The sequence below is a fragment of the Pocillopora verrucosa genome, chromosome 13 (genome assembly GCF_036669915.1).
Source record: "Pocillopora verrucosa isolate sample1 chromosome 13, ASM3666991v2, whole genome shotgun sequence".
NCBI classification, from domain to species: Eukaryota; Metazoa; Cnidaria; class Anthozoa; order Scleractinia; family Pocilloporidae; genus Pocillopora; species Pocillopora verrucosa.
The window spans coordinates 6,579,135-6,606,898 of record NC_089324.1 but is presented as its reverse complement, the minus strand read 5'-3'; the positions used below and the strand labels follow the sequence as shown (position 1 = coordinate 6,606,898).

Below are 27,764 nucleotides of genomic sequence, written 5' to 3'. Positions count from 1 at the left end.
ATAAATGATTGTATCAACTGAACCTTAATAGTTCAAACAGACTTCTGTACTATTTCTCCTTAAAGTTAATGATGTATAATTAATTATGTTTGATGTCTTCTTGCTTATAATTTTTTGCTATTTTAAAGTTAGATTTTTTCTTTCACCAATCCATGCCATGTTATTTACACACTACACGAGAAAGACTTGTGTGTTACTCAGCTATTCCAGGGGGAACTTCTAGGCTCAATTACCAAAACAAAGGGAATTTAAGTCATGTTAAATTTGGAAAAAGCAGTTGGCATTACTTTACTTTACGCTAAAATGAAATTTTTTAATCGGCCAGAAGAGAAATTCTTTATTAAGTAATGACTATTTTTTAGAGAGATAATATTTCTTTAGGATAAAAAATTCTCATCATGAATCTCGAAATTAAAGGCAGCTATAAGAATTTATAATGAATACAGAGGTTCCGTGTGCGGATACATGAAGTGATTCAACTGGATGAAAAGTTGTCATGATACAGTGTTCAAACGATTTCTGAAACTTTTTCCCTTGTATAGAAATGGTTCAGTTAAAAACCCTAACATTTTTTTGCCAGTTATAGTTGTGAGTTGAGGTAAGTAATCTTAGAGAACGCTATCCTTTCTAAAATAATTTGAAATTTGTTAAGGTTGCTGACTTAACGACACAAGAAACTGTGTTGATTCAAAATAGCATCAGCCTTAATTTTAACGGAGAGAAAATGCAAATACTTCATCTCCCTTCATACGAGCTTCAGCCTACTACGCAGACACTTCATGCTCCTCATGTCACGCAATCACTCTTCCCCACTAACAGCAGACGTTGGCGTGGAGGAATGACTGCGCACACAACGTCTGCTGGCAGGCTATATAGGCTGTTTGGCTCGGAGGTCAGTTTTCACTCCTTTTTCTTTGTAGTCCCAGATTTTTTTCTAAGTACGCTTTTATCCGTTTAGAGTGGATTTTTTCTCTTAAAATACATTCAGTATTCTTGGAAGGTGGCAGAGGGTGTCTACTTGACGCGTAATTAAGCCCAAAATAAATATGTGACGCGTAAATTTTACAGAGGGAGGGTGAGATTTTGAATTTTCCCTTAAAAATCCGTGACGCGTGAAATACTGTTTCAAGTGCTCGTGACGTGTTAATGTTTCTAAAATTCGTGTTTAAGACGGGATTAAGACCCCCCCCCCTCTCCCCTATTCCTTTGCTACCCTCTTCTCGATTGACCAGTGGCGAATCTTCCCCCTTATTTTTAATAAAAAAAAAGAACAGGAATCGCAGAAGGAAGAAAAACCGGCTGGGCAAACGACATAAAACCGGGTGTCCCCTTTAGCTCAAGGTCTGGATCTGCCTCTGTTGACGACTATATACACTCCCTACACGATGGCTTCCATATATTCATCGTCTTGTTTCAGTGACGAGTCATGCTTTGTTAGACCATTTCTTTCTGAATTATGATTTAACTCGAGTGTTTTTAGTCCAAAAGTAAAGTTAAATAAACTGTCCTTCCGTAAAGTTCCTTTATGGATTAACGCATTGTTTGCTTGTCTCTTGAGCTTGGCTAAAAGAAGCAGTTCTTTTTTGTGGCGTTGCCTCAAGTGTTGTATACGACGCGAGCAGTTGATCTTGAATATGGCAACGATTCTGGACAAATCAGCCTTCATTTCTTCTTTGTGTCTGGACAACTCCACTCGTCTTGGAAGAGAGTGACTCTCTGCACCTACAAGGAAGCAAAAACTGAATTCAAGTACATTCTGCCAACAGGAATCTTACGGAGGTGATTTGTGGCTTCTGCCTTTGATTTTACAGAGCTAATCAAAACTAACAAAATTCTCGAACGTGATTGGTTATCACCAGCCCGATTTGAGCACTAACTAATAGGAAAGTGTACGCGTCATGCATATATGCTTGTAATTGGACAGTGTCATAGGACAGTTAACACGCTATTGACGCGCATTTCGCCGCGTCAGCTGTTTGTTTGTTTGTTTGTTTTAATCAGAACGTATAAATGATGTCTACTTTCTTTCTCAAATGTTGTCATAGGTTTGATTAATTGGTAACAGAACTTCATGTCGTCCAATTCTGTTCTGTTCCCATTCGTCCAATTATAATCGTGATAAACAAATCGGATTCTTGCTTCGCGTTCGCCCGATTTTGTTGGACTCCACTCAGTCCTGTTATAATTGTTAATAAACGCTCCTGTATTTCATGAACATCTTTGAGAAAAATTTGGAAACTAGAGATGAGATAGTGAACTGCAGGAGCACAGCTCTGTTTTATTTCCAATGTCTGTCACTGGAAATTAAAAAAGCATCCACTTTAGTTTGGTTAGCGTGCGCTGTTTACTCGTGATTCTATGCGCAATAGGGATTCGCAGTGAATTACTGAGAACAATACTCCTACAGTTCACTATGTAATCCCCTTTTTCCCAATTTTCCATTGGGATATCCATGAAGTTTATTAGCTCTGTGAAATCAAAGGTAGTTTTAGTGCTATAAGATGAACATCAACTTTGTAAACTTTGACAAAATCATATCAAAAACTATATTTTGGGGGACTAGCTGATATTAGATAATGATCAGTTTTCTCTTAGTGCTGGAAATACCTTTTTTCCTGAACTTTACCCATCCCATCTTCTTAGCAAACTCAAACTTAGCTCCTACTAGCCACATCACACCAAGGATTACACCACAGACGATCAGCGCACGCACGTACGTGGGAAACCTCGGGTCAAACAGACTGCTCGAGCGCTCGACAGACATGCTTTTAGGCGTAATCTATGGAAGGAACGAAATAAAATTTAGGGTATGCATGAACTCACAAACCTGCGATAGACTGATACTCCTAATTTTGCAAAGGGAGTGTACCAACACTGCGAATCGCTTCATACTTCTGATACTAGGACAAGCTCCATGCAGCTGAATGCACCGTGTGACTAGTTAGTATTATATACTTAGTCAACAACAACATATACATTTCACTTTTCAGAGGTGGATCCAGGAATGTTTCATAGGGACGCATGAAGTTTTGTTTAAAACAGTTTCAAACTAACGCGTTTTTTTATTAAAAAAAAAAAAAGAAGAAGAAAGAACGACAAAAACAACAATGAAAATAAACAAAAAAGACCCAAGGGACCCAACCCTGCCCCACTTTTCTTGACCCGCCACCGCAAATCCTATCGCCTCAGTTGTCGCTAACTAAACTCGAGACATAGAATAATACCTCGATTGCTTGCACGTTATTCCTCACAATCTTGGATATCTCAGAGCGCTGCTCGCTGACGTATTTTTGAAGACACTTCTGTATCTTCTTGGCCTCTCCTCCTAGCACCACACCGTATGCAGCCGAGTAGTCCAGTAGCTTACTGATGCGTAGATCCCGTCGATTAAATAGATGTTTCTTACTCCCTACCGTGTATGCATCGATAAGCATTCCTTTTACCTCTCGACTGGTTAGAGCTTCGTAAACTTCTTGCAGATTAGTGTACTCCTTGCCTAGGGGAAGAAGCCCAGTTAATTAAAGATATTTCAAAGAAAGTTCAGGATTAACTAGAAACGCACATCCTAAATAGTTCTACTTGAGGTTGTGTTTGTGATCGTCCTAATCGTAAACAAAAACCGTGGGTAATGAGAAATAAGAGCGATGGCCTTTTCTATACGTATTACCCAGAGCCGAGGAGGTTAGATTTTTAGAAGGTTGAATTTCAACAACTTCTTATAAATGGAACAAGAAAGATGGTAAATTTTGAGCTCGGTAAAGAAATAGAGAAAGATGTTTTTCGTTTTGTTTCGAGCGTGGGACAAAGAACAAGTTCTGAGTCTCCATGAGGAATCGTATCTCAGACCTTCGGATTCCGCGCTCTGATACTCTACCACTGAGCCACAGAGACTCCACGGTGAGTGAGGGCTATTACGAAGTTCATATGACACGCTTCCTGCTTACTGTTAGGATCAGCAACGAAAAACTTCTTTCTGAATTTCTAATAATTAGAGAACTTAGTTAAACGACTCAAGTGCAAAGTTTGAAAAGAAGTGGAGGAGAGTAGAAAGAAAATAAAAACAAGAAATAGCAACATTACGTTATCCTCGATCTGGCTTCCTGCTGTCAAACTTAACATTTCAGGATAACTGCTCACGGAGGGTCGAAGTATCTTTGTTCAGTGAAATGTTATTTTAGATCAACACCAAAGTGCTCATCACAGATACATCATTTACAAAAATATCACTTACCACCGGGGTTGACTCGGGCATTTTTCCTGATAGCAATACGATACCCGGATGAATTCTGAATTGCAGCAATCTGCAAACAAACGATACTCACATATATATATATATATATATATATATATATATATATATCTGGAATGTTTCGAACTAATGTAAAATTAATGCTAGATGCTATTTGATACTTCTTTCTACACGGGGTTTGGTCGGCTCTTTACAAATGGTTTCAATGCCAAAGTGATTGAACAGGTTGTGAAATGTGTCAACGTTCATTCCGCCCTCAACGCCAGATACTCTCATTAATTTTTATTTGACATACCGCTTGCGTAATATGATCGTCTAAATTAGGGATGCTCCAAAAAGAATCAATAATGGAAGAAGTTTCGAATAAACTGAGAGGAAGTCACCTTAAGGGTCAAGTAGGGAGTAGTTTCTCGTCCTTAATCTGGTGCGTATAAATTAATTGGTAGGCTTTGCTATAAGGTTTTTCGCTGTTCTCTCAAGAAGCGTTCTTCTTAACTCCTCTTTTGCACACTTGATTCCAAAAATGTTTTTTGTTCAAAACGGGTAGGTCAATGTAACAAAAAGAAAAAAAATTTTCTTCACGTATTTGTTTTCTTTTTGATGAGAAAAATGAAAACAATTGTGTAAAAATTTATGCACACCTTGGTTCCATATAAATTAACCTCTTTGTCCAAAATTCTCGCGGTCAGCAGTGTTGTCATGGTAGAGTTAAAGCAAGTCACCATGATGACGCCTAAAAGGATCCAAGTTAAACCCACCAGGCGACCAAACGGAGTCCTTGGAATCCGATCACCGTACCTACCGAATAAGAACGAAAGCAGTTGCACAATTAAAAGCAGACAGATCGACCTAGCAGTAAATTGTTTCCAACTAACGTTACAACAAATCGTCAACTTGTTGTATATGCATCTGATCTATTCACAAGTCGATCAGTTTGATGGGTGGACCATTGTGTTAAAGGGGATAAGTTTCTAAAGAAATTGAGATGCTGTATCGGTGGGAGAGTATACCAGGGTAATTTAGTATTATCAACTGAGTTGATAACGTAAATTGGCCATTGTTAAGAGTTTCAAAGCCGACATTTCGAGCGTTAGCCCTTCGCTCTGACGAAGGGGTAACGCTTGAAACGTCAGCTTTGAAATTCCTTACGAACCATTCTATTAGTTTGGCGTTCCGTCAATCAATCGGTTTGTTATTTCGTTGTTAGGTCCGTCAATCTGTTGGTTAGTCGTTCAGTCCGTTAGCCAGACGGTCAATCAGTCAGTCAGGAAGCCGGTTGGTCAGACAGTCAATCCACAGTCAATCAGTCATCCTGGCATTAACTCTCTTACTTGCTCGCTCGCCCATTTATTCATGTATTCGTTCCCTATTTCCTCCATCAATTTATTCAGATCACCAGTCATAGTTGTCTTACCCGAGAGTTGTCATGGAAGCAAACGCCCACCACATCGCTTCCCAGCTTCCTTGTAGAATATTGCGAGGAAAGTGGCGTTCATTAGCTGCAGTTTCCTTTGGAAGTAAAACAGAACACAGTATATCTTGAAAAGTATGAAAAACGGTTCGTGTTATTTTGTTCTACCGAAAAATTCAAAAGAAGCTTTGTCATCAGGCTTTGATATCTCGAGGGAGAAGAAACGGCAAAATAGAAAATTGCTGTTGTACACAAATGGCAGTGGGTGACAAAGAGATTACTCACCACAAACCACATGGCCAAACTGGACACCCATAACATGGCAATGGACAAAAAGAGTACTGGGAAACAAAAGGCCAGTGACTTGAGCAGTAGATTTGCAGCGGTTCCCTTTTCATCTCCGATTATGATCAGTGCCAAGCCTGGCGACTGGACGAAAGGAACAAATCCGTAATTGTCTGAAAACCGAGTCTGATCCATGAAGCCATAGACTGGAAAATGAAGCTCAGTTTTCTCCTCAAAGCCGTTCTTGAACTGAACAAGCCCTGATTTCCTGGCAGGACGTAGAGAGGCAGTGTACTCAAAGTCTATTCGTGAGGTTCCATGCTCAGAGCAGTTCCCACAGCAGGAATAAACAGATTCTTTTAGGATAGGAGTGATGATGCCGCTCTTGTTGGAATCGGGGCTGTCAACGTAAGGCGGGTTGATCCACCAATTAGAGAAGACAGTGCTGTAGCAGTTACACGTTTCTGGAAGGAAACAAAAGGAAGTAAAATGTTTTTGAGTCGATCATGAGCTCGTGATGGGGGATCGGATTTACTTCTTAACAGCTTAGGTTTTCCCACTTCTCTTGACAGGTTGAAATAAAAATCTGAAGGTAATCCCTGAAAATTACATTTAAAAATGCGATAAGCAGTGTTTTGACCTGCTAACTGAACACTAGCATTGAAATGATCCTCTAGGAGTGAGTTGTATTTAAAAATTTTGTGAAATACCTGCTCGTATAGGTTCACTCTTCACTCCGTCGCCCTTAATGGTAAATGCCAGAACTTCGATCTCGTATCGGGTGTATGCATCCAAATTTTCCAGAACAGCAGACAAGCTTGAGCTTGATACTGTTACTATCTTAGTTTCCGACTCTTCCTCTGGCGTCTCGTCTGCAGTGGCTATCGCCTTGTACAGTACTCTGTAACCACGCAGTATACCATGGACGTAAAATTCATCTGGGATGGGTTTCCACTGTATCTCGATTTTTGTGGGACTTGTCTTGTTCATCGCTTCAACATTGACAGGAGATTGACTGGGAACTAATGCAAGAAAGAAAGATGTTCCAATTTTTTTGAGAGAAAATACATCACTTGAATTGAAAAACTCCCATAAGAGGCTGGTATATCGAAAGATACTGCTAGGGTCTGAGAGATTGTCCGATTAAAAAAGCATAAGGCTGAAAAAAGAAGCTTTGAGAGCAACTTTGAGTGTTGAAGAAAATCTTGCCGGCAAGCATTCAGGCTCTTCGAATGATCAGCAAGTTAGGAGAGATTTACATGTCTCATTACTCATCACACATAGTCAATTTCCAATATTTTTCGAAAATCGTAAGTAGCTTCTTCTAAATGGAAAGAGGAGAGAAGCAAAGAAAAACCGAGAAAAGGAAGGCAATTGTTCTCCTTCTTTGAAGATGGTTTCTTGCTGTATTACTTAGAGCAACGGGTCGTTATCAACTTATCGTAACTTTCCATGTTGCTACCCTTTGACCAGACGGAAATTAAATCATACTAAGTACATCACCGGGAAACCGTTTCGCCAAAAGCTGGTTTTTGGTTAGAACTACAGTATATACGATTTTCGCTCGCCTATGCGGACTGAAAATCACATTCGCATTTGCCTAATAGAAATTGATCTCGGGTACATAATGTGCTCGGAGAACATCGATGAATAGACACTCATGTAATATCTTTCTTTTTCATCTGTCATTCCTCTGGCGTCTCGTCTGCAGCGGCTATCGCCTTGTACAGTACTCTGTAACCACGCAGTATACCATGGACGTAAAATTCATCTGGGATGGGTTTCCACTGTACCTCGATTTTTGTGGGACTTGTCTTGTTCATCGCTTCAACATTGACAGGAGATTGATGTGCCTCAACAAAGTTAGGTGGATCTAAATTAAAGGCAAAAAACTCACCGTATTCATCAGTTGAGACTTCGATTTCCTCGCTAACAGCACCTTCGCCAGCAGCCGTGAAACCAAGAACTTGTATTTTATATTTGGTGTAAATCCACAAATCTTTTAGATGCACGGATCGTTCACCAGGAAGAACCTCTCTGATCTCATACGTGTCACGTGACTCATTGAATCGCCAGAACAGCACTCTAAAGCCCAATAGTATCCCATGGACGTAGTCACGTGGTATGTCTTTCCAGTCCACAAGGAGACTCGTGTGGCTTGTGTTACGAGCTTTTAATTTTATCACAGGTTTACTAGGAACTTAACAATAATGTCATACGTTAGCTTTTATTTATCTTGGTTGGTCAAGAATTGCAGTGAAAAGTCTCTTGCAAGCCAAGCCAGATCGTGCTGGACACTGATTGCCCATAGCACGATCACATGAAATCCTCAGGATACCCGGTTTTTTTACAAGGAAATGACAGGCGAATACAAGCATGGCTATAAACAGTTTTCAGAGTAAAGTATCCAAAGAGTACCTTCAACTGATCGCTGATAAAAAAAGACAAAAGAACAAAGCCAGTAAAGGCGTCTAATACCTTCACGAGTTCAATTCAGTGAATGAATTTAGCCTTATTTATCGATACTATGAACCTCTTAATCATTCGGTCTTGGCGTCTCTAACTTTTCACTTCACGGATAAAACTCTTCTGCGCCTAAAACTTACTTAGGTGAAGGCAAGAGATTATGATCTCTTGGTGAACGCCAATGAACAGGGAACTCAAATCGTACCCCTTAGCCATCTATATTTTGTTGTGCTGTTTTTCTTTTTTCCTTTTTTCAAACATTTTTTAAACTTTAAAAAAGAAAGTACGGTGAAGAAACGCATAATACTGAAAGCGAAGTGAGGTAGAACGAGTCACGTGACTTACCATCTTCACTTGTCCTTATCACTAAAGGTTGTAGAGGTGAAGGACCGAGTCCTTTACTGGTGTACCCTGCCACTCTGATGACGTACCACGTGAATTTCTTCAAGTTCTCAAGGGTAGTCGACGTCCTTGAACCGTGGACTGTCTGATGCAAGACTGTCTCATAAGAGCTATTAGAGAAATATGAAATCTTGTAACCTTGGAGAATGCCATTTCTGTGTTGTGGAGGGATATGTTTCCACTCAAGAAACAGAGAGGTGGAGCTTCTGTTGAAACCGGTGACGTTGGCAGGGAAGGTATCGGGTCCTGCAAAAGTTAACGTAGAGATTACCATGTCTGCTGAAGTATTTTAAAATTTGCAGTTATGGTCTGTAGTTGCTAGTTTATCTTAGGTAGTGTGATGTTTACCTTTTTCGATTTATTTATCTATTTATATGTATATTTTTTCTATTTTTATATTTCCTAGTTGTAGTGCTTTCGTTATTAGTCAGGAGCTTGCGACTATGTCTGTTGATATATGTATAAATGTATAAATTCATAATACATGAATATATTTTATGATATTCTTGTGTATTAATTGTTGTTGCAGTCCAAACATTCAAATCTGACATGGTCTGGATGCGTTTTGCCTATTCGCTTCAGAACGCCGTAGTCCTTTTTGGGGAAGGGAACGTGGCAAAGAAAGTTTCTGCTTTTTTCCATCTTAACCGCCGAGGACAACTTACAAACGGAAATTCATCGAGTAAAACTTGCATATGCAGCTTTATATACAGTCATTATCTTACTGTCTTCATCCGTGGTCACCGCCACACATTTGCTCTCAATTCCACTTCCTTTGTTGGTAAAACCTTCAACAGATACCATGTACGTTGTGAACTTGCGTAAATTGGCAATAACCGCTGACGTTGCTGACTGGTTGACTACAGTCTCGCTCCATGTTCGATTATTCGGGGCGTCTGCTGTTACATAAGATATTTTATAACCCAGGAGAACACCGTGTGCATAGCGCGAGGAGATTGGGCTCCAGTGGATCACGATGCTTGTGGATGTAAGATTGTTTCCTTTAACATTTCCTGGGGGCCGGCTAGGGACTGAAAGAAAGCGAGGAAGGAACACAAGGAAAAAAAACTATCGTCAAAAATTGAAGTTATGCCAATAAAAGTGGGGCATCACGCACAAGAATCTTATTCATAATTTCCCATTCTCTGGTGGAGACCGAAGAGGTTCAAATATCGCCCTTTGGAGGACATAAAAGATTGAAATTGAGGAAAAGGTCCTGTTTTACTCAGCTTCAAATGCGCCATTTGATTCACGTCCTCAAATCCCGCTTTGTTGCACACCAGAATAAGTGTTGATCGTATCTTCAGGAATTTTTCTCTTATCTCACTATTTTTCTTGATATTTATTTCTTACCGTCCTCCTGTGTCCGCTCGAAGATTGTATCCGACAATGGCCCGTCTCCTTTAATTGTAAAAGCGCTGACTTGAATCTGATATGATGTGAACTTAAGCAGGTTTGTAATTAGAGCCCAGGTTCTGGTTGGGTCAGTCGGGTATGTACGAGTAATGACGTCTTCGTATCCATTAGGATCCAAGTTAGTGTAATGAACATGGTAACCCAATAGAATTCCATGAATGAACTGTTTGGGGATCGGAGACCAATTAACGTAAATGGTTGTGCTGCTTTTGTTACTGGCTTTTACATCCCACGGCGATGAACTAGGCTCTGAAGAGAGCATCAAATGAAGAAAATTTGACTTCGTAAATTTCACTCTGCGTGCAAAGCTTAATTTATGGTGATTGGGTATACCAACCATGGTGACTCAGGTGAAAGCAACAGCCTACGGAAGCTAGCGACACACACAAAAAATTTAAACGCGTTTTAATCTTAAATCACACAAGTAAACTGAACAATACTGCTTTAAATGAATAGCAATATTTGCACTTGATCCTAACTTAAGACTACTCCTAACTACTGAGATACAATCCATTTTAAAGCACCAAGGGGAGAAATTGTTCATAAACATGTCTGACGATACAAAAAAAATAATGATCAACGTAACTTTGTTGAGAGATATATGAGTAGAGACAAAGTAAGTCTGTGAATGATTTATTGAGGTACTAATATTCAACAAACAAACGAAGTGATAGAGGGATTATAACTTAACGAGTGAAATCCGCTATTCTGGTTTCTACTGGCTTTAAAATTGCAGAATGTTGAACTTAACTCGAATTGTGTAAGAGCTGGCTAGATATAAGAAACGAGTGACACTTTTTAATTAATGAAAAAACAGTAGTATAAATATGGTAATTAGTACTTACTGTCTTGATCTGTTTTTGTTTCAATTGGTTCACTGTCCACTCCGACTCCTCGACGATTGACACCTGCCATTCTAAACTGGTAGGTGGTGAACTTCTCCAAGTTAGTCACATGTGAGGACAGTCTTTCCCCGTCGATCACCTTCTTCCATAGCCTTTTTTCTAAGTTATCACTTCCTAATTCCCAGAAAGTAACTCTGTATTCCAGAATTGGACCGTTGGAATACTCGTTCGGAATTGGTAGCCATGTTAGGAGAACTGAGGTGGAGCTTGAATTAATAGCCGTGATGTTGACTGGTGCCATAAATGGGACTACAAAAATAACACAACGGAAATGATTAATGTTTAGTACAGCGTTTACCGAAAAAAGATTTACTTAGCATGATCCGTTGTTTTTGGTAAGTTGAAGATCACTTCGTAGACAGAAAAAATTAAAGAAAACGGCTTCCCTGGACTGAATATCCTTCACAATTAGGTTCACAAGTGTATATTGTCTTTATCTGTTTGATTCTGTGGCAAAAAAAGTAATGCATATCTACCTGTCTTGTTTTTAAGTTGTAGAGAGCAATAGAGTGCGAAATTCAAAAGTCTAAGGCTCAATTTCTCACGCGGACGCAAGAGATAACACTTAAAAACATCTTTTATTATTTTACTCTGGAGCTCAAACTAACCATCTTTCTTATTCTGCTCGTCAGGATACTTTCTTAGCAAATTTCACGAATCTTCAACATGAAGACGAGCTGCAGCTGAGGGCAAATGTGCATAACTGCTTTTGTGACACTAGATAACCCTTACCATCCGGTGAAATGAGGTTTACAGGTGAGACCGTAAGTGTATTTTCTATTTTCCTGTCGATGCTGATGGCATCTTGAAGAGCGGTAATTCCTTGGTAGGGTTGGTGAAATAAGCTGACAGAGAAATCTACGATGACGCTTCCTTGTCTTTAAACGAAAAACAGTAAATAAGAAGAAACGAAGAAATGGATCGAAAGACCAAGAAAACCAAGGAAGAAGGGAACTCATCGAGAAGAAAGCAACGGACGGAGAACATTAAGGAACGAGAGGGAAGGCAAACATGTCCGCGAACGACTAACAGGAAAATTTTGAATTTTAACGGAGAAGTCTGACAGAAATAAATAAATTGAAATAGTCAACAGGTATGTAGCCGTAGGATCAAATAATTTTATTTTTCAAATAATTTTGTTTTTCTGTGATCAGCTTTGACCACATAGTAGTTTGGATCTCAAGTTCCAAACATGGTTAATATCAGTTGACAAATTTCATAAAAAAAAACAGACAAAAGAAAAATATTAAAAAAAACTAATAGTTTCCTACCTGAAGGTGAAATCTCCAACATTAGATACTGCCCGTTCTCCCATAATCGCTTTAACCTAAAAGAAACCATCAATTATTAAATTTATTATTATTATTAAATTTAAATTTATACCGCGCAGTTTCTATAAAAATATTCAACTGCGCCTTACAATAAATATTAAATTAGAAATTAAAATAGAAGTTCAAAATTACAATTCTAAAATAATGCAATTCAATTATAAAAACTATAGAACTAATTAAACGCCCTATTAAATAAAAAAGTTTTAAGTCTAATTTTAAAAATATCTAAACTGGAAATAGATCTTATTGTGGTAGGAAGCGAATTCCAAAGTCTAGGGGCGGCACAACTAAACGATCTATCTGCCAGGGTCTTCTTGGATATTATCTTCGGGAAAGTTAATAAAGCTGCAGAGTCATCGTTGCGCCTTAAATTATACCTAGATGGCGGCAAGATAGATATTAAATGGCGCAAGTAATCGGGCGCCATACCATGCAATACCTTAAATGTAAGAAGAATTATTTTATATTCGATACGATAACAAACAGGCAGCCAATGTAATTCGTGAAGTAGAGGCGTGATGTGGCATGACTTTGGAGCACAATATACCAAACGGGCACTAGCATTCATAACACGCTGGAGTTTAGACAACTGATATTTCGGTAACCCATACAAAAGGCTGTTGCAATAATCAAGTCTGCTTGTTATAAACGCATGAACTAGTGTTTCAGTGCTACTTCTAGATAAGTACTTCCTAATATGTCTGATATTATAAAGATAATAAAATGAGCTGCTGCATGTTTTGGTAATATGTACATCCATATTCAAATGCGGATCAAACCATGTGCCCAGATTACAGACTGATGAAGAAGGACTAATATTATAATCTCCGACTCTGATGCCATCGATAGACACCTTTGTGAGCTGCTTCCGTGTCCCAACAAGCATAAAATCAGTCTTGACATCATTTAGCATTAATTTCCTCACACACATCCACTGTCTAATGTCACGAATACAATTTTCAATGGCAGTGACCGCATCCAACTCACCAGTGCCAACACTAGGACTAAAGGACAGATACAACTGAGTATCGTCCGCGTAAGCATGCGCAGTTGGTAAATGGGACTCCAGGAGAGAAAACAAATCACTTGAATAGATAGTAAACAAAAGCGGGCCAAGGCAAGAACCTTGAGGTACACCCCACTTCAAATCAAATGACTGCGAAAGCGTCTCTTTTATGCAAATTCTTTGAGATCTCCCTTCCAAATAAGACTTGAACCACGAAAGAGCAGAGCCGCAAACACCTAGTTTCGTCTGAAGGGCTTTTAATAAAATCTTGTGGTCAACAGTGTCAAAGGCGGCACTCAAGTCTAATAACACCAAGAGTGATACATGCCCCTTGTTCATATTCATTAGCAAATCGTTTTTTACTCAATACTTGGACCCTGGCTACTGCAATTTCTTCCTCCGTGGGCAGGGGGCGGATTGATGCAGGAACGTCTCCTTATGAGCTTTCCTCCTCCGCAGGTTCGTGTACATGACTCAAATCCACTCCACTGGTTGTATCCCCCATGGATGGGGCAGGGGAATGTGTTACATAATTGTACGTCTGTCTCTGGACCAAGGCTCGAACAATCTTTCCCACCGTGTTTAGGAACAGGATTGTTACACTGCCGAGTTCGAGTATGTCTTCCGACGTTACATGATTTGGTACATTCAGTGAAGTTTGACCACATGCTATATCCACCATCTAAAGGACACGGAATCAAATAACAACTTTCGACATCAATGTCCAAACCATACAGAGAGCAGTTTTTACCTCCAAATTTTGGCGCTGGATTGGAACATAGCCTCGTTCTCCGATGAGTGCCATTGCCACAGCTTGTCGAGCATTGACTGAACTCCGACCACTGCGTGTAGCCACCGTGTATTGGACAAGGATGCTCGTTACATGCTCTTATTTCCTCAGCTGGTCCAAGCTTTGAGCAATTTTCGCCCCGATGTCGAGGTGCGGGATTGGAGCAGTTTCTTGTTCTATACATGGTGCCATTACCACATGACAACGTGCATTGCGTAAAGTTTCCCCAAACTGTGTATCCGCCGTGTATCGGACACGGAAAAACATTACAAAGTTGAATATCTACTGGGGCCCCTAACGAAGAGCAGTTCTTTCCTTTATGGCGAGGCTTCGGATTGGTACAGTTTCTAAATCGTGACATTGTCCCATTTCCGCAACTTTTACTACATGCACTGAAATTGGACCACGTCGAATAATTTCCGTGAACTGGGCAAGGGAATGCATTGCAGCTTCGAACTTCTGTCGAGTGCCCAAACAATGAACAATTTCTTCCACCATGCTTTGGCGTAGGATTTGAACATTTTCGTATTCGTACCATTTTACCATTACCACAACTTTTAGAACAACTGCTAAAATTTGACCAAGGCGAGTAGTTTCCATGAACAGGACAGGGGAAGGTGTTACAACTACGCACCTCTTTTAGAGGTTCAAGCGCAGAACAGTTTTTACCACCATGTTTTGGAACAGGATTTGAACATGATCTAGTTCTGGTCTTTTTCCCATTTCCACAGCTTTTGCTGCAAACGCTAAAAAGTGACCAGGAAGAAAAATTACCATGTATCGGACAAGGAAATGCATTACAACTTTTTACCTCCTTTGGAAGGCCTAAGTAAGAGCAATTCACGCCACCGTGTTTTGGCTCTGGATTTGAACAATTTCTCGTTCTTTCCATCGTACCATTACCGCAACTTTTACTACACAAACTGAAGTTAGACCACGATGAATAATTACCATTTATTGGACATGGAAAAGTGTTGCAGTTTCTAATTTCTATCGCTGAACCAAGCAGCGAACAATCCTCTCCATTATCTGGAGGTGGATTAGTGCACGTTCTTGTTCGTTTCATTTTACCACCAGCACAGCTTTTGCTACAAGCACTAAACTTTGACCATGAAGAATAGTTTCCATCAACCCGGCACAGATCAATATTGCAAACTGTAAAGTCGATTGTATATCCATCACACTCGTTTCCGCCATACATAGGAATAGGATCACTACAGGATCGCGTTCTGTTTTTAATTCCAACTCCGCATGATCTACTACATTCACCCCATCTCGTCCACTCGGTAAATCCACCATTTACTGGGCAATGTTGAGTATTGCATACCCTTGTCTCTACATGTGCTCCCAAACTCGAGCAATCCTTTCCTCCATGGCTCGGCTCGGGATTAGAACATTTTCTAGACCTCTTTTGAATACCCTTATCGCATGTTCTTGTACATTTGCTGAACGTTGACCATTCGCTAAAGCCCCCGTGAGTCGGGCAAAAAGTATTGTTGCAAATCGCAATTTCTATATTTGATCCTAAATGCGCACAGTCCCTCCCACCATATTTAGGTTGTGGACGGGAACAACTTCGAGTTCTATGTCTCGTTCCATTTCCACAAGAAACTGTACATCGTGAAAACTCCGTCCACTCACTGTACCCTCCATCTATAGGACAAGGTTGTGTATTGCAGTTTTTAACTTCGACCGTCAATCCTAGACTAGAACAATTTCTACCACCGAGTCCAGACTTCGGGTTTGAACAAGTCCTACTTCTTTTCTTGATTCCGCCACCACAGGTCTTGCTACAATTGTTAAAGACTGACCATTGTGAATAGTTTTCGTCCAGCGGACATTCCCGTAAAAAGCACGACTTTACTTCCTCGGAGGGTCCAATAAAAGAACAGTTGTGTTGATCACGATTTGTTGGTAATGGTAGGCTACAGTTCCTTGTCCGTTTCATCGTGCCATTACCACAAGATACTGAACAAGGGCTAAAATCAGACCACTCACTGTAATTTTTATCCACTAGAAGGAAGAAGAGAGAATTACGTTAATTTTGCACGAGAAATCTACAAATTTCTTTGAGATAATTTGATTTTATCAACTGAGTTGATAACGTAAACTGGCCACAGTGAAGAGCGTCTGGAGCTGTTACGAAAGTCTAACGCTCGAAACGTAAGCTATAGAAACTGTTTATGGTGGCCAGTTTACATTATCAACCTTTAGGATAAAAACAAACTATCCTACAAAACTTGTAATGATCAGTAAAACGCACAAACGGCTCTATACGTTTAAGATGTTTGCTCAGTTTTTTATTCGGTTAATCAATTGTTTGTTATCTATTTATTCACTTAGTTATATATCTGCCTAGTTATTCGTTGATATATTTTGTGAACAAATCAGTTAACGATGATAATAGGACTAAGTGGACTCCAATTCGGTCTGCAATCATGCGAGTGATTAACAAATGATAAATTAATCAAAGGGCTCTGTGAGCAAACTCGTGAATTGACAGATGACTTACATGATTTTGCATTATGTTTAATGTTGTCTGGTTTAGGGAATTTTGTGGTTGATTGTCATATTTAGAGTACGAGCAGTAGTTAAGTGTTCGCTAATGTAGCAAAGAAACAAAGTAACATTGGGATAAGAAGGCATTACCATTGCAATGATCATGCTATTACATTTGACAAGGGTGGATGATGTCGTGTTTTAAACATATATCATTTTTGTTTCTGGTTCAAAACAAAAGGTTGGAAGTAAATGTGGGTGAAAAGTGAAATTTACTGTCTATCATTGTAAATATTGGAAAATCAAGGCAATACTGTCTTAATGAAAACGTTGATGATTCCTTCTTTATCAAATGAGACAAACGAGAACGAGTTTTAAGTGATATAACTGAGCCCAGACTGCCACCGTCATTTTGGATTTCCGCCTGGGTAGATTTTGGTCACTTGCTAGGCAGCGTATAATTGAGAACAAAATAGAATTTCATTTCAGGCCTATTTATTAATTTTGTGGTGTATAACTTTCGCATTTTAGTACGTAATATTTATGAGTCTTCAAATTGTCTTGAAACTTATATTAAAAGAAAATTGTTCTTTAAAAATTCGCTGAAAATCGGTAGCCAAAATTATTTGTTTAGGTGTTATTTGATTTTCGTGTTAACCTGTAATTTCTTCAGTCGCCGGCACCTTTGTTGCTTCACACAGAAAAAACACACGATACGAAATGTAATGATCGATTTTGTCCCCGATCTCACGCCATAACAGAAAAAGCTTTTGAACACCTGTAAGCTCCGAGCGCTTCGGAGTAAGTGATATTTGTAATGAATCTTCGGATTGTTTTCAAGTTCAAGGATTGTAAATTACAATTTTATGAAAAACGAAGGTTGTTCTCTTATTTCAGTGTGAATCCTAGCACGCCTGCCAGTCGCTGGCGCCGCTTGTTGAGACTAAAACGAAAAAAAACAAACTCTTTTAAGATAATCATTGGCTTCTTTTTCACCCCACCACTATTCTTAGCAACAACGGTCGCCATTTCGTTTGTTTATTACTCGCCAAAAAACTATCAAATGCATTCAAAAGCCTAAAATCGAAAAAAATTTACAGGAATCGACCAATCGAGCGAGCGAGCGAGTGCCATTCTCCACATCATATCTACAACTCGCTCTTGCACATGCGCGCAATTCACGAGTTTAAAATGAAGTTGTGAATGTACCAATAATATTTGAGGAATTTGTAATGGTTATGATTAACAGCGTTAGAAATTGATGTTCGATGTGATGCAACTAATCATGGTTTGTTGAGATCTTCTTGGAAAGGTGGATTACTCATGTGATTATTCCATAAAGTCTAATCAAGGTTTTATAAGCCAACGCTACAGAGAATTACAACTGAATGGAAATGAAAAAGCAGACTGTCTGGCTAAAATGCATGAGGTATTAACAACGTTGAGGTACTCCTGAGCGTGCTATTGGATTCACTGGTATTGGTCTTGAGATAACTTTTTTACATGATATTGGCCAGGTAGAACTGTTGGATGTATCAACGGGCTTTACCAAGTAAAATATATGACATTAATTAAATCATTGTCAGTGTTAACCTTCTTGAAAGAGTGGGTTACTTCCACTTATGTTATGGTGCTGTTGGTTGATTTTGCACACAGTTTAATCAAGGTTTCATGCACCAACGTTCGTGATTATTACAAATAAATATAAAATGATATTTAGACTGTCTGGTTAAAGAGAATGAAGTTTTAAAAAAGTCAAAGTACTCTTTAGTGTGTAATAGCAATAATTTTCTAAGTGACGATGAAGTAAAACATATGCAGCCCTGATTATAGACTGTTATAACCATCCAGGTAAAAATTAAATTAATCCGTTTTCTTTTTTTTTTTTTTTAGCGAGGGAGGGAAGGGGGGGGGGGCAAATCTACCCAGTGGATTCACAAATTTTTTTATTTGAGTTGAGAGGCATCTCTTTTAACGACGAAGAAATTGATCTTCATGAGAAAAAAAAAAAAAAAACTCAGCAATGGTCTATTCAGCATTTGTTGAATAAAAACTTCTACAGTTATGCATTCACCTGCCTCCCACACCATTTACACGTTTAAATACAGAAACGCAAACTTTCATTAAATTCACATTGGAAGCTAACAAGTACAAACATCTTTACCGAACAACCCCAGCGGGAAGGTTTTGTAAACTAAAGAAGTTTATTTGGATAATTTTTCATTAAGATGGTGAACGAAACAAAAGGGCGCACTAACCTGAGTGAATTCTGAACACCTTGCACAGTAGGTCATCTGACACAGTGTGGTTCCAAATGGCAAATTCGTCAACCATCAATTTCATATGATTTTTTTTCGCATGGCTTGCTCCTAAAGTAAGTCTCGATGGTTTATTGTCCTCCAAAGGCGTAGCCTTTTTACTTTTGTTTACGACCTTGGCTAAAGTGCAATTAAAATAAATCCTCAAACTACCGGCTCTATTGTCCCATTTGAGTGCAATGTGATTCCAGTTGTCGTTCTTCCATTCTAGCATCCAGTAGTACTTGCGATTTAAAGTGTTAGTGCTGAATCCTATGTTCTTTCTCAGACTCCTTTGCGTCCAAATCGTTAAACCTCGCGAAAAACGATGCTGTCCTAATTGCAGAATAATTCTGTTGTTTTGGAAACCTTGAATTTTGAGCCAGAGAGCGATTGTAAACCCTGATCGACATGTCTCAGGGTGATTAATGCACAAACTTGGTAACACGCCAAAGTCTACCCAAGAACTATTGCCCGAGATCTCCAGAGCAGCACCAACGATACCAGAGATGATATTAAAGCTTCCCCTTAAGCGGCCGTCGTTATAACCGGTATAATCGATGACGCTTCTGTTGGAGACTTCTTCAAAAGGCCAGTAATGCACGGTATTTTTGTACAATTCAGTGGCTTTGAGGGATATCAAGGAAAACAAAAATTCAGCGGAGATAAGATTTTCATCTTCCTCGGTCAAGCAACGCTATCAACTATACTATGCTCAAGAAAAACCTTTCGACACTCAGAGCTAAATTATTTAAACAGACTTCCGTATTGTTATGCAAATAAAAGAGATTGCTATTATGGAGGCTCATCGACAGGTTCAGTTGAGAAGGAAATGCTTTATTTTCATTACTTTCACAGTTTTTCTAGAGCTTTCTGAAAATAGTCTTCAATTCGCTTCTGTCAAATTCGTTTGCTAAAAAAACAGTTGTAACGAAGTTTCTGTCAGCGTTCGACAATTTAAAACATCCGAACTTTGAAATTTACGTACACTCTTTCTTGTGTATGTAAACTTTTAATAACGTTGTGGTTACAGGTGCAGCTATTTATACAAACAAGGCACACGTTACTGTAGGAGCCACTCTCGGCTCACTTTAAGTCGAGAAACGCGCACTTTTTCGAAACAACAGTTCTCACTTTAACCCTAACAATACTTTCTCTATATTACATGGGTAAGGAAGGTTTAAGATCAATTTTTAAGCAACTTAAACGGCATAAGAAACATAACTGTATGACAGAGAGAGAAAAGACCCCCAACTGACAAAAACTACGCTTTGTTTTATTATCACGCGGAAGTATGAAGATCTCAAGGTTTTGTTTTGGCGCCAGTATGAAATTAAACAGGACTTTTAAATTTTCATTTTTTCTATTTATGACTTGTTATCCGCCTGCTTGTAATTGGGTTGCTGGAACATATGCAAACTTTTTAAACTTCTTCGTTATATAATAAGATGAAATTAATTAAAGATCTCGTTTCGTTTAGAAACAGGAATTATTCTCTTTGAACATTTCAGAAACATACCCAGCTAGTCTTGTAGCGACGAATTTGATATAGTAGCTGGTAAATCGAGATTTTGAAGCGTTTCAGCATGATAACATGACTTTTATATCTTTGCTACGAGATTCCCTATTGAGTTTAGATAAAGCATGGCTTTATATAACGAATGTAAAATGATTATTCAGTGACAGTAGTCACACTTCCCTGGAGTGTGCTTGGGATGAAAACTCGCTTACAGCGGCATTCAAAGTGATTCATTCTAGAGAGTTTAGACAACCGTTAAAAAGTATTCTGCGTCGAATCCAAAGGAAGAGCTTAAACCATCCCACATACTTCTATATCTATTTTCCAGTATACAATTATGCCATGTGAAATGAATAAAAGAAAACCGATAGTAGGAATCATGGTCGACAAAATTCAGACAATCTTTTGCGTGCTTTACGCCCAAAATAATGAACTTTACAGATTCACCTAAATTTTTAATAATTCATCGTCAGTATGTTTCGCTTTGTAAAACAAAAACAGGAAAATTGCGCAGTTGAAGTTCAAACATTAGTGAAGCCTGATTATTTCTAGAGGTGCAAAAATGACATTTATTTGCATTCATGATGTATTGTTAACGGAATTGGGCTGGGCAAATATACATCTTTTGGTGACAACAAGAAATTAGATTTTGGGCAAGGGTGCGAATTTTAGAATTTGAAGAGCTGAATTATTCAAAAAGCCTGACGAGATAATTTTCTAGGGTAAATTCATTCGCCTCGGTATGTTCATTCAAATAAAACTTAATCTTGTGAAACCGAGGATTTTCGTGGCAGAGAATAGCATTGAATGATTAGTAGACTCAAAGATTAAATTATACAGTAAGATGTTTGCAATTGTCTGTCAAAAAAGAGCCGACGATTCTTATTGTTCAAACAAGATGAGAAAAACCGCAAAAATTATATTTGTTGATGTGAAAGATGATTTCAAAATTTATACCTTCAACTGTGTTATTTTTCCCATTTTCTTATATTTTATTTTGAAAAAACGCCTGGTAAACTTATCCAAGCTTCTAGATTGGACTAAAATCGTTTCATTGGAACAATACGTATGTGCTATGGATATCGCGCAGAAATTTTCAGAATAACTTCTATTTTCGATACAGGTTAGAAATGGAAAGAATTGGGAGAAGGCAGTTAATGTTCGTTGACGATATTTTTACAGAGTTTCCAAAAATACTCGACAATGTTCTTCAGATGATTCTCTCATCTAAATCACAGATAAATTGCTAAAAATAACATAAAAAGATAGAACATGATTTTCTTCTGATACTAGACTGAATTTTCAACATATGCCTGTCGTTACTGAATTTTCAACATATGCCTGTCGTTACAGACCACGATAAGATGAAATTTTATCATTTTCTTTATTCAATAATGCAGATTGCTATCGGACTGCGAGTAAAGATAATCTTACGCTTGTCCCTGATAATTCTCTGAGAAAATATCGATAAGTAAAATGTTTTTCTGATGAACGTAGCTATGAAGGAGATAATAAAAATGGCATTTGCTGTCTCTTTTTCAACAATGAATTTTCGTCAACGTCATTCGCTTGCTCTGTCATCAGTTTTTTTTTTCACAAGACTTTGACCGTCTTATTGGTACAAATCTGTCTGAAGTGCCATTCTTTCTTTTCTTTAATATGCAAAAATGGCCACGATAACGTGAGCAAAAACGTTTCACTTAGACACAAGCCCTCTCCACGCAACAACGATCGCTGTTGACATAGAGGGGATAAATTGTCAACTGAAACTGGCTGGAGCTTTCAGGAAAAACTCTTCTAAGGTCATAGATATTGCGCTTTGATGTGGAATGAATATCTGTAAAAAATTCATTTTTATTTCTCTTGCTCTTTGCTCTCTGGCGGAATGATAGGGCTGTGCTGCAAGTGATCAAGGCACTGTTAACAGATAACATGTGGACGAGGACTGTTTGTCCCGTTTTCAGAGAAGGAACACCGTTGGCGAGTTCATTCGGCGGCGTGTTTTAAAGTTGGTTCTATAGTGTTGATTTTTTAGCCTTCATTTGTTAATGTTCATCTTTAATTTTTATAAAAACGATCGCCTTCGGGTCTTTTCAAACTTACGCAGTTTTAAGATAATTTCAGCACATACTGGGTAACCTGTGGAACTTTTCATTTTGAAGCATTTTGTCGCCGCTACACTGATTCAGACGTATTCAGTACGCAGTATGCACAAGCAAAGTGCTTTGAAAGCCCTCATGAATATTTGAAATTTTGATAATTGCATTTTAAATTGAATACCTGATTTACAGCACAACCGTGTACTCGTTTAAACGAGGAACGGCTGGTAGTTCACTAAAAAGAGGAATTTTTCAGCTTAAGGTTTAGGATTTTTTACTTCCAACCACCGATGAATGACCATTTTTGATCCATTAACCCTTTACCTCTCACTTACTTGGCTAAATGATACACAAAGGAAATGAATAAACATGTATGTTCAGTTCTTTTTGTTCGATTCCCCTCGCAACATAACATATCGAAACTTTGGTCTCCGCTTGATTAAACTGTACACACGGGAGCAGGAATTGCTGTATACGTACATTCGTTATCGTGTTCGCTAATCATAAAGTGTACTCGAGTAACATCTATTTACGCAAAGGTTAGTGCGTATGTACATGCTTTTAACGCGCCTCTGTTTACAAACTCTTTGAAATTTTTTTCCGCGGAAATAAAAAGTATCGTTCTTGGGGGATTCGTGCAGGAAACTGATTGAAGTCAAATTATGTTAAGTATTAATATCACTAACACCACAGTTATACAATTTTCTTCACGCTAACTTTGCGTTTTACGATATCGCGGTTTGCTTAGTATTTTCTGTAATTGTATTCAAACATACAATGATATCAAAATGTCTTTGCTTTTGGTTAAATTTCTACTGACTCGAAAAGAACTTTGCTGAGCCGGAGTATTTGCCTTAAAACCGTTTTAAATAGTCTTTCGTGAAAACTTAAATGCGAAATTAAAATTAATTTAAAGTGTTCTCTTTTGCAAATCATTAATCCATAATTATACTGTTTTATTCTAAGGTCTCTCTACATAAACTTTAGTAAGAGAATTATCTACGAGAAGAAGACGTCGTATGAAATAAAAATGTTTAAGAAATAGAAAAATAAGCTGTCGTCTTCACCTGTTTTGACATAGCTGGAGTTTAGATTAGCGCGTGTACAAATAAAGTCACTCCAGACAGGTTTATCACTGTTCCTGCTAAAAATTTTAGGTGTAATTTGAAGTATTTTATTGTTATGCGGTAGACGTCCAATAGACGAGAGCGAAAAACCTTTCATGTTGCCTATATTTCGTAAATTGCATATAATTCTGATGATTTTCTTTCATTGGTCCACGCTTTTTCAAGTTTAAACACCGTTGTGTCTTATGTTATGTCTTGTTGTTGAAAGTAAACTTAAATTAGTACCTTGTAACTTATGTGGCTTGCTTCCATCACTCGCGACCTAAAAGAGAGAGAAAAAAAACATGTAAGAATGACTCATTGAAACGTGTAGTTATTTCCCGTAGCTTCCATTGGCTACGTACAGTGGAGATCATCAGCCATTAGCAGTGTGTCTATAGAATATTTTATGATTTCAATTTTAAAAGTTACGAATATCTTTACGTTCTCTCGAACGGCTACCTGTTGGATGCAAACCTTGAGGATTTGAAGAACCACAATCAATAATGCTCGCATGAGAATCCGAAGCAATAGCGTGCTCAACTCAGGGATTAGATTCTTAGCTTGTCATATGATAATGAAATTCGTAAAAGGAAGTTTTTCTTCTCTTAAGCACACGCGATCAGAAATGTAATCTTATCAGTACGAAATTAATTTTTTTGTTGTTAACGGATACTCTAGCAAAACTTCATTCCATGTGTTAAACAAGTTTGAAAGACGTAGCAAACGAATAATTTATATCAGTTAACCATGAATACGATTGGCTAAGCTCGAGTCCGATAAGCACTATTTTCACTATAAAAGCAGCAGCTGCTTTGTCTAAATAAAACGTATTATCAAGCCTTTGGGCAATTATGTAGCTAAAATATAGCCTCGAACGGACCTAAGGGAAACATTAGCAAAAATTTGCATTTAAAGGGTATTTCGCAAACAATTATCATATTTTCGTGGAAGTAAAATATTTAAAAGCTTTGACTGTGAAAGCGAGATTATGTTTTTTTGCGTTCACCATTATTGATTGAAAATGTTGCTGGGTAACAATTTCTCCTATTAAAACTTCGAGGTAGAAATGAACTTTGAGAGGTATAATCGTTGAAGATTTTTTTCACGAATTAATTCGTGTTTTAACGTTCTAAATCCCTGAGCGATATTAGATATTGCAAAATTGGTGTGTTAACAGTCTTAATCGCAAGGCTATTAGCTCTCTTGTTTTGACTACCGTTTAACCATCATAAACATTATCCATACGGAAATGAATTAAAAAACAAAAACTCCTGCTTTAAAATTCTTGGTGGCCGCAGATAAAATTTTTCCGTGTTCAACGCCGATAGATCCTCAAGCAGTTAGTCCAAATAATAAATTAATAAATTACACCACCGACCATTTGAATAATCTCCAATTTCCTAGTTGGGTCGCCTCGCCGAGTTAGAAATTACCCATTCTTTAGCTTCAACACCTACCCTTATCCACACAATGATGCAATTTTTGTTTATTATTTTGTGATCGATTTGCAAATATTAGTTATAACTAATCCTTTTCCTGCCACGCTCCACTCGAATCAGACTCAGCAACACTAATTGCATTCAAGTTTAACATTTAGAGTAAATTTATTATGCATAACAACTCTTGAGCGATAAGCTGACAATAATTGTCTCAGGATAAATCAGCGACTTTACTTATTTGATACTGAGGACTGGTGCGACTTCTAAAGCGAAGATAGGACCAGCGGTTTATGCTCAGTGATGAAAGGTATCCGTCTTTGAAAAAAGGAGGTGAAAATAAGTAAATCCATAGTAGATAAAAGTTAAGTAACTCACTCAAGTAAGAAACATTTGAGGACAATAACAAATCTCACCAATGGCTTGCATCGGTCTTGAGTCAGTGGAAGGAAGTTGTGAAATGCAGAAAACAAATTCCATGCACAAAACATAAAAGAGCGACGGGAAGGCTTTAGTTGAATTAAGATTCGTCGCAAAAAATGAATAACTTTTGATATCAGAGAATTAGTCTGTCACAACAGTACTGATAACAATGAGAGCTGATAATGGAGATATTCTGCACTCAAGCGTTATTCTCGTGTAATTAGTCATTGGAAAGTGTCCTGCTTGCGGCCGCAAAAAAGAATTTGCTGCTGTAGGCAATATTTTTGGGCGCTACCGTAATTACTCCTCAGATGCTTTTAAAGTGTGACACATTTGTTACAGTGTATAACCGTTCTGCTTAACTCTGTCATTTTAGAATTGAATTAAGCAAAAAATAAAAAAAAAAGGTAAAAACAACGAACTCATTCAAGATGGCTTTTAATTTTCACAGCTGTAGGTTTCCTGAGTATGAGCTGTATGGAACTCATTCTTTTGAAAACAAACTAATTATTTGAATAAAGCTGTCAGTTCTCCTGCAGGAGAGCTGGACGACGAATCTATAACGCTAAAATCTCTTTCGACTTTAATTTTTGGAGGGTGAAGAACGCTTCAAATTCAAAATCTTCCAAAATATTTAAAACAAAATTTCCATTCTTTTTTTACTCTCACGTTTTTCTCTAACTAAAAAATGTCTTTCCCTTTATTAATAACCAGAATAAAACCGATTTTTGAAAAGCAACAGATCCTGCCAATTGCATAATTAGAGATAACAAAAGAAAACTGTATATTGGGATTTCTCCAGAACATTAAATTAAAAAAAGATTTTTCGATTGGAAACACGGACAGAAGAACTGACATCGATTGATGGCCAAAATACAACCTGATATAAGTTTAATGTGGTTAACGCTAAAATGAAATTTTGTTGAGAACTTATTTTAAGCGCCGCAACATATCACGAACACTGGAGATTTAAATATTAATTGTTTCAATAAATAATACTCTTAACGGTGGCAAAATTAAATTAAATTTGTCAAGTCCAGGCAAAAATTTGAAGCTGAGTGTTGTGAGCAACAATTGAAGGATTCTGCTAGACTTCTAGTGAGGGTATTGGCGAAGACAGAAGACTTATTTGTTCTCTGCTACCGCCGTTACATTACTAATTAAAAATTTCAAGCATAATGTATACTTTTTCATTTTGATGGGCTATGCAGTTTTATGTCCGGGAAAACGTAAAAATTTGTGCACAAGTTCTTTGCTGATTAACATGGAATTTGGAAATTACAATTCAATCCTGATTTCAACTTACTCTTTCTGAAGACCAGGCGAGATGCGTGAAATAGGTTATACACAAAACGTAGCGCTGAAATGTTAGCATCATCTTCGTCGGACCACCTCAGCCTGGAGGTTTCCCCTAGGATTCTCTTTTTCAACAACTTACGCGAAGCTTGATAAATTGCCAAAAATACAAGCTCTGTTACTTTGAAGTGCCGTCTTAATACTTCAGATGGGAAAAATCTTCTAAGAATTAGGCGAAGGAACAAGATTGTCCACGTATGAACATAGGAGGACTTTCCATTTCCTTCAACGGCACAGCTGAAATGATTCACTGTTCGTGAGGGGCCTAATGCGACTGGAAGAGACGCACATCACTTTGAAACCGCCCGAAAATGCAAAAATTAAATACTTTGTTTTAAGCCTGTGCAATGTTTGTAAATCTTGACATCGCGATCCAATCGCGTAGAGGCGTTTTAAATTTGACACCAAAATCTGTCACCTAAATTGGTCTATTTTATCGCTTTAATGTTACGACTTTATTATCGCCAGTCTTGTGTAAATAAGATAAAGCAGTTAAAATGTATTCAATGTGAAAACGGAGCCAGCGAATGTTCCAGTTATCGCCCCAGACACATCAATGACAATTTCCTATTAGTAAACAAAACGAATATTACAGCTAGAAATACTGGAAAGCAAGAAATATTTAGAATAAAATAACATTTACAATGACAAACACATTGCAGTGTCTGTTGCTGACGCTTCCAAAACCACAGTTTATTAGTTGTAAACCTTCTCTCGAAGTTACACACACACAGAAAAAAAGCGAGAAAGACAAAGTTTTCCGGT

At 38.0% G+C, this 27,764-nt stretch overlaps 1 protein-coding gene across 1 annotated transcript; it reads right to left on the bottom strand.

Annotated features, from left to right (window-relative positions):
- Positions 1–3: 3 nt before the first annotated feature.
- LOC131787438 (uncharacterized) lies at positions 4–27,237 on the bottom strand. The gene is given in 20 exon segments (XM_066160607.1): positions 4–1,722; positions 2,608–2,779; positions 3,225–3,496; positions 4,232–4,301; positions 4,891–5,047; positions 5,664–5,758; positions 5,946–6,409; positions 6,656–6,967; positions 7,843–8,145; positions 8,757–9,059; positions 9,539–9,844; positions 10,167–10,478; positions 11,075–11,383; positions 11,867–12,012; positions 12,406–12,461; positions 13,013–13,773; positions 13,821–16,274; positions 19,019–19,684; positions 24,028–24,064; positions 26,950–27,237. Coding segments are annotated over 20 exon segments (7,611 nt in total). The 5' UTR covers positions 27,022–27,237; the 3' UTR covers positions 4–1,378.
- Positions 27,238–27,764: the final 527 nt, after the last annotated feature.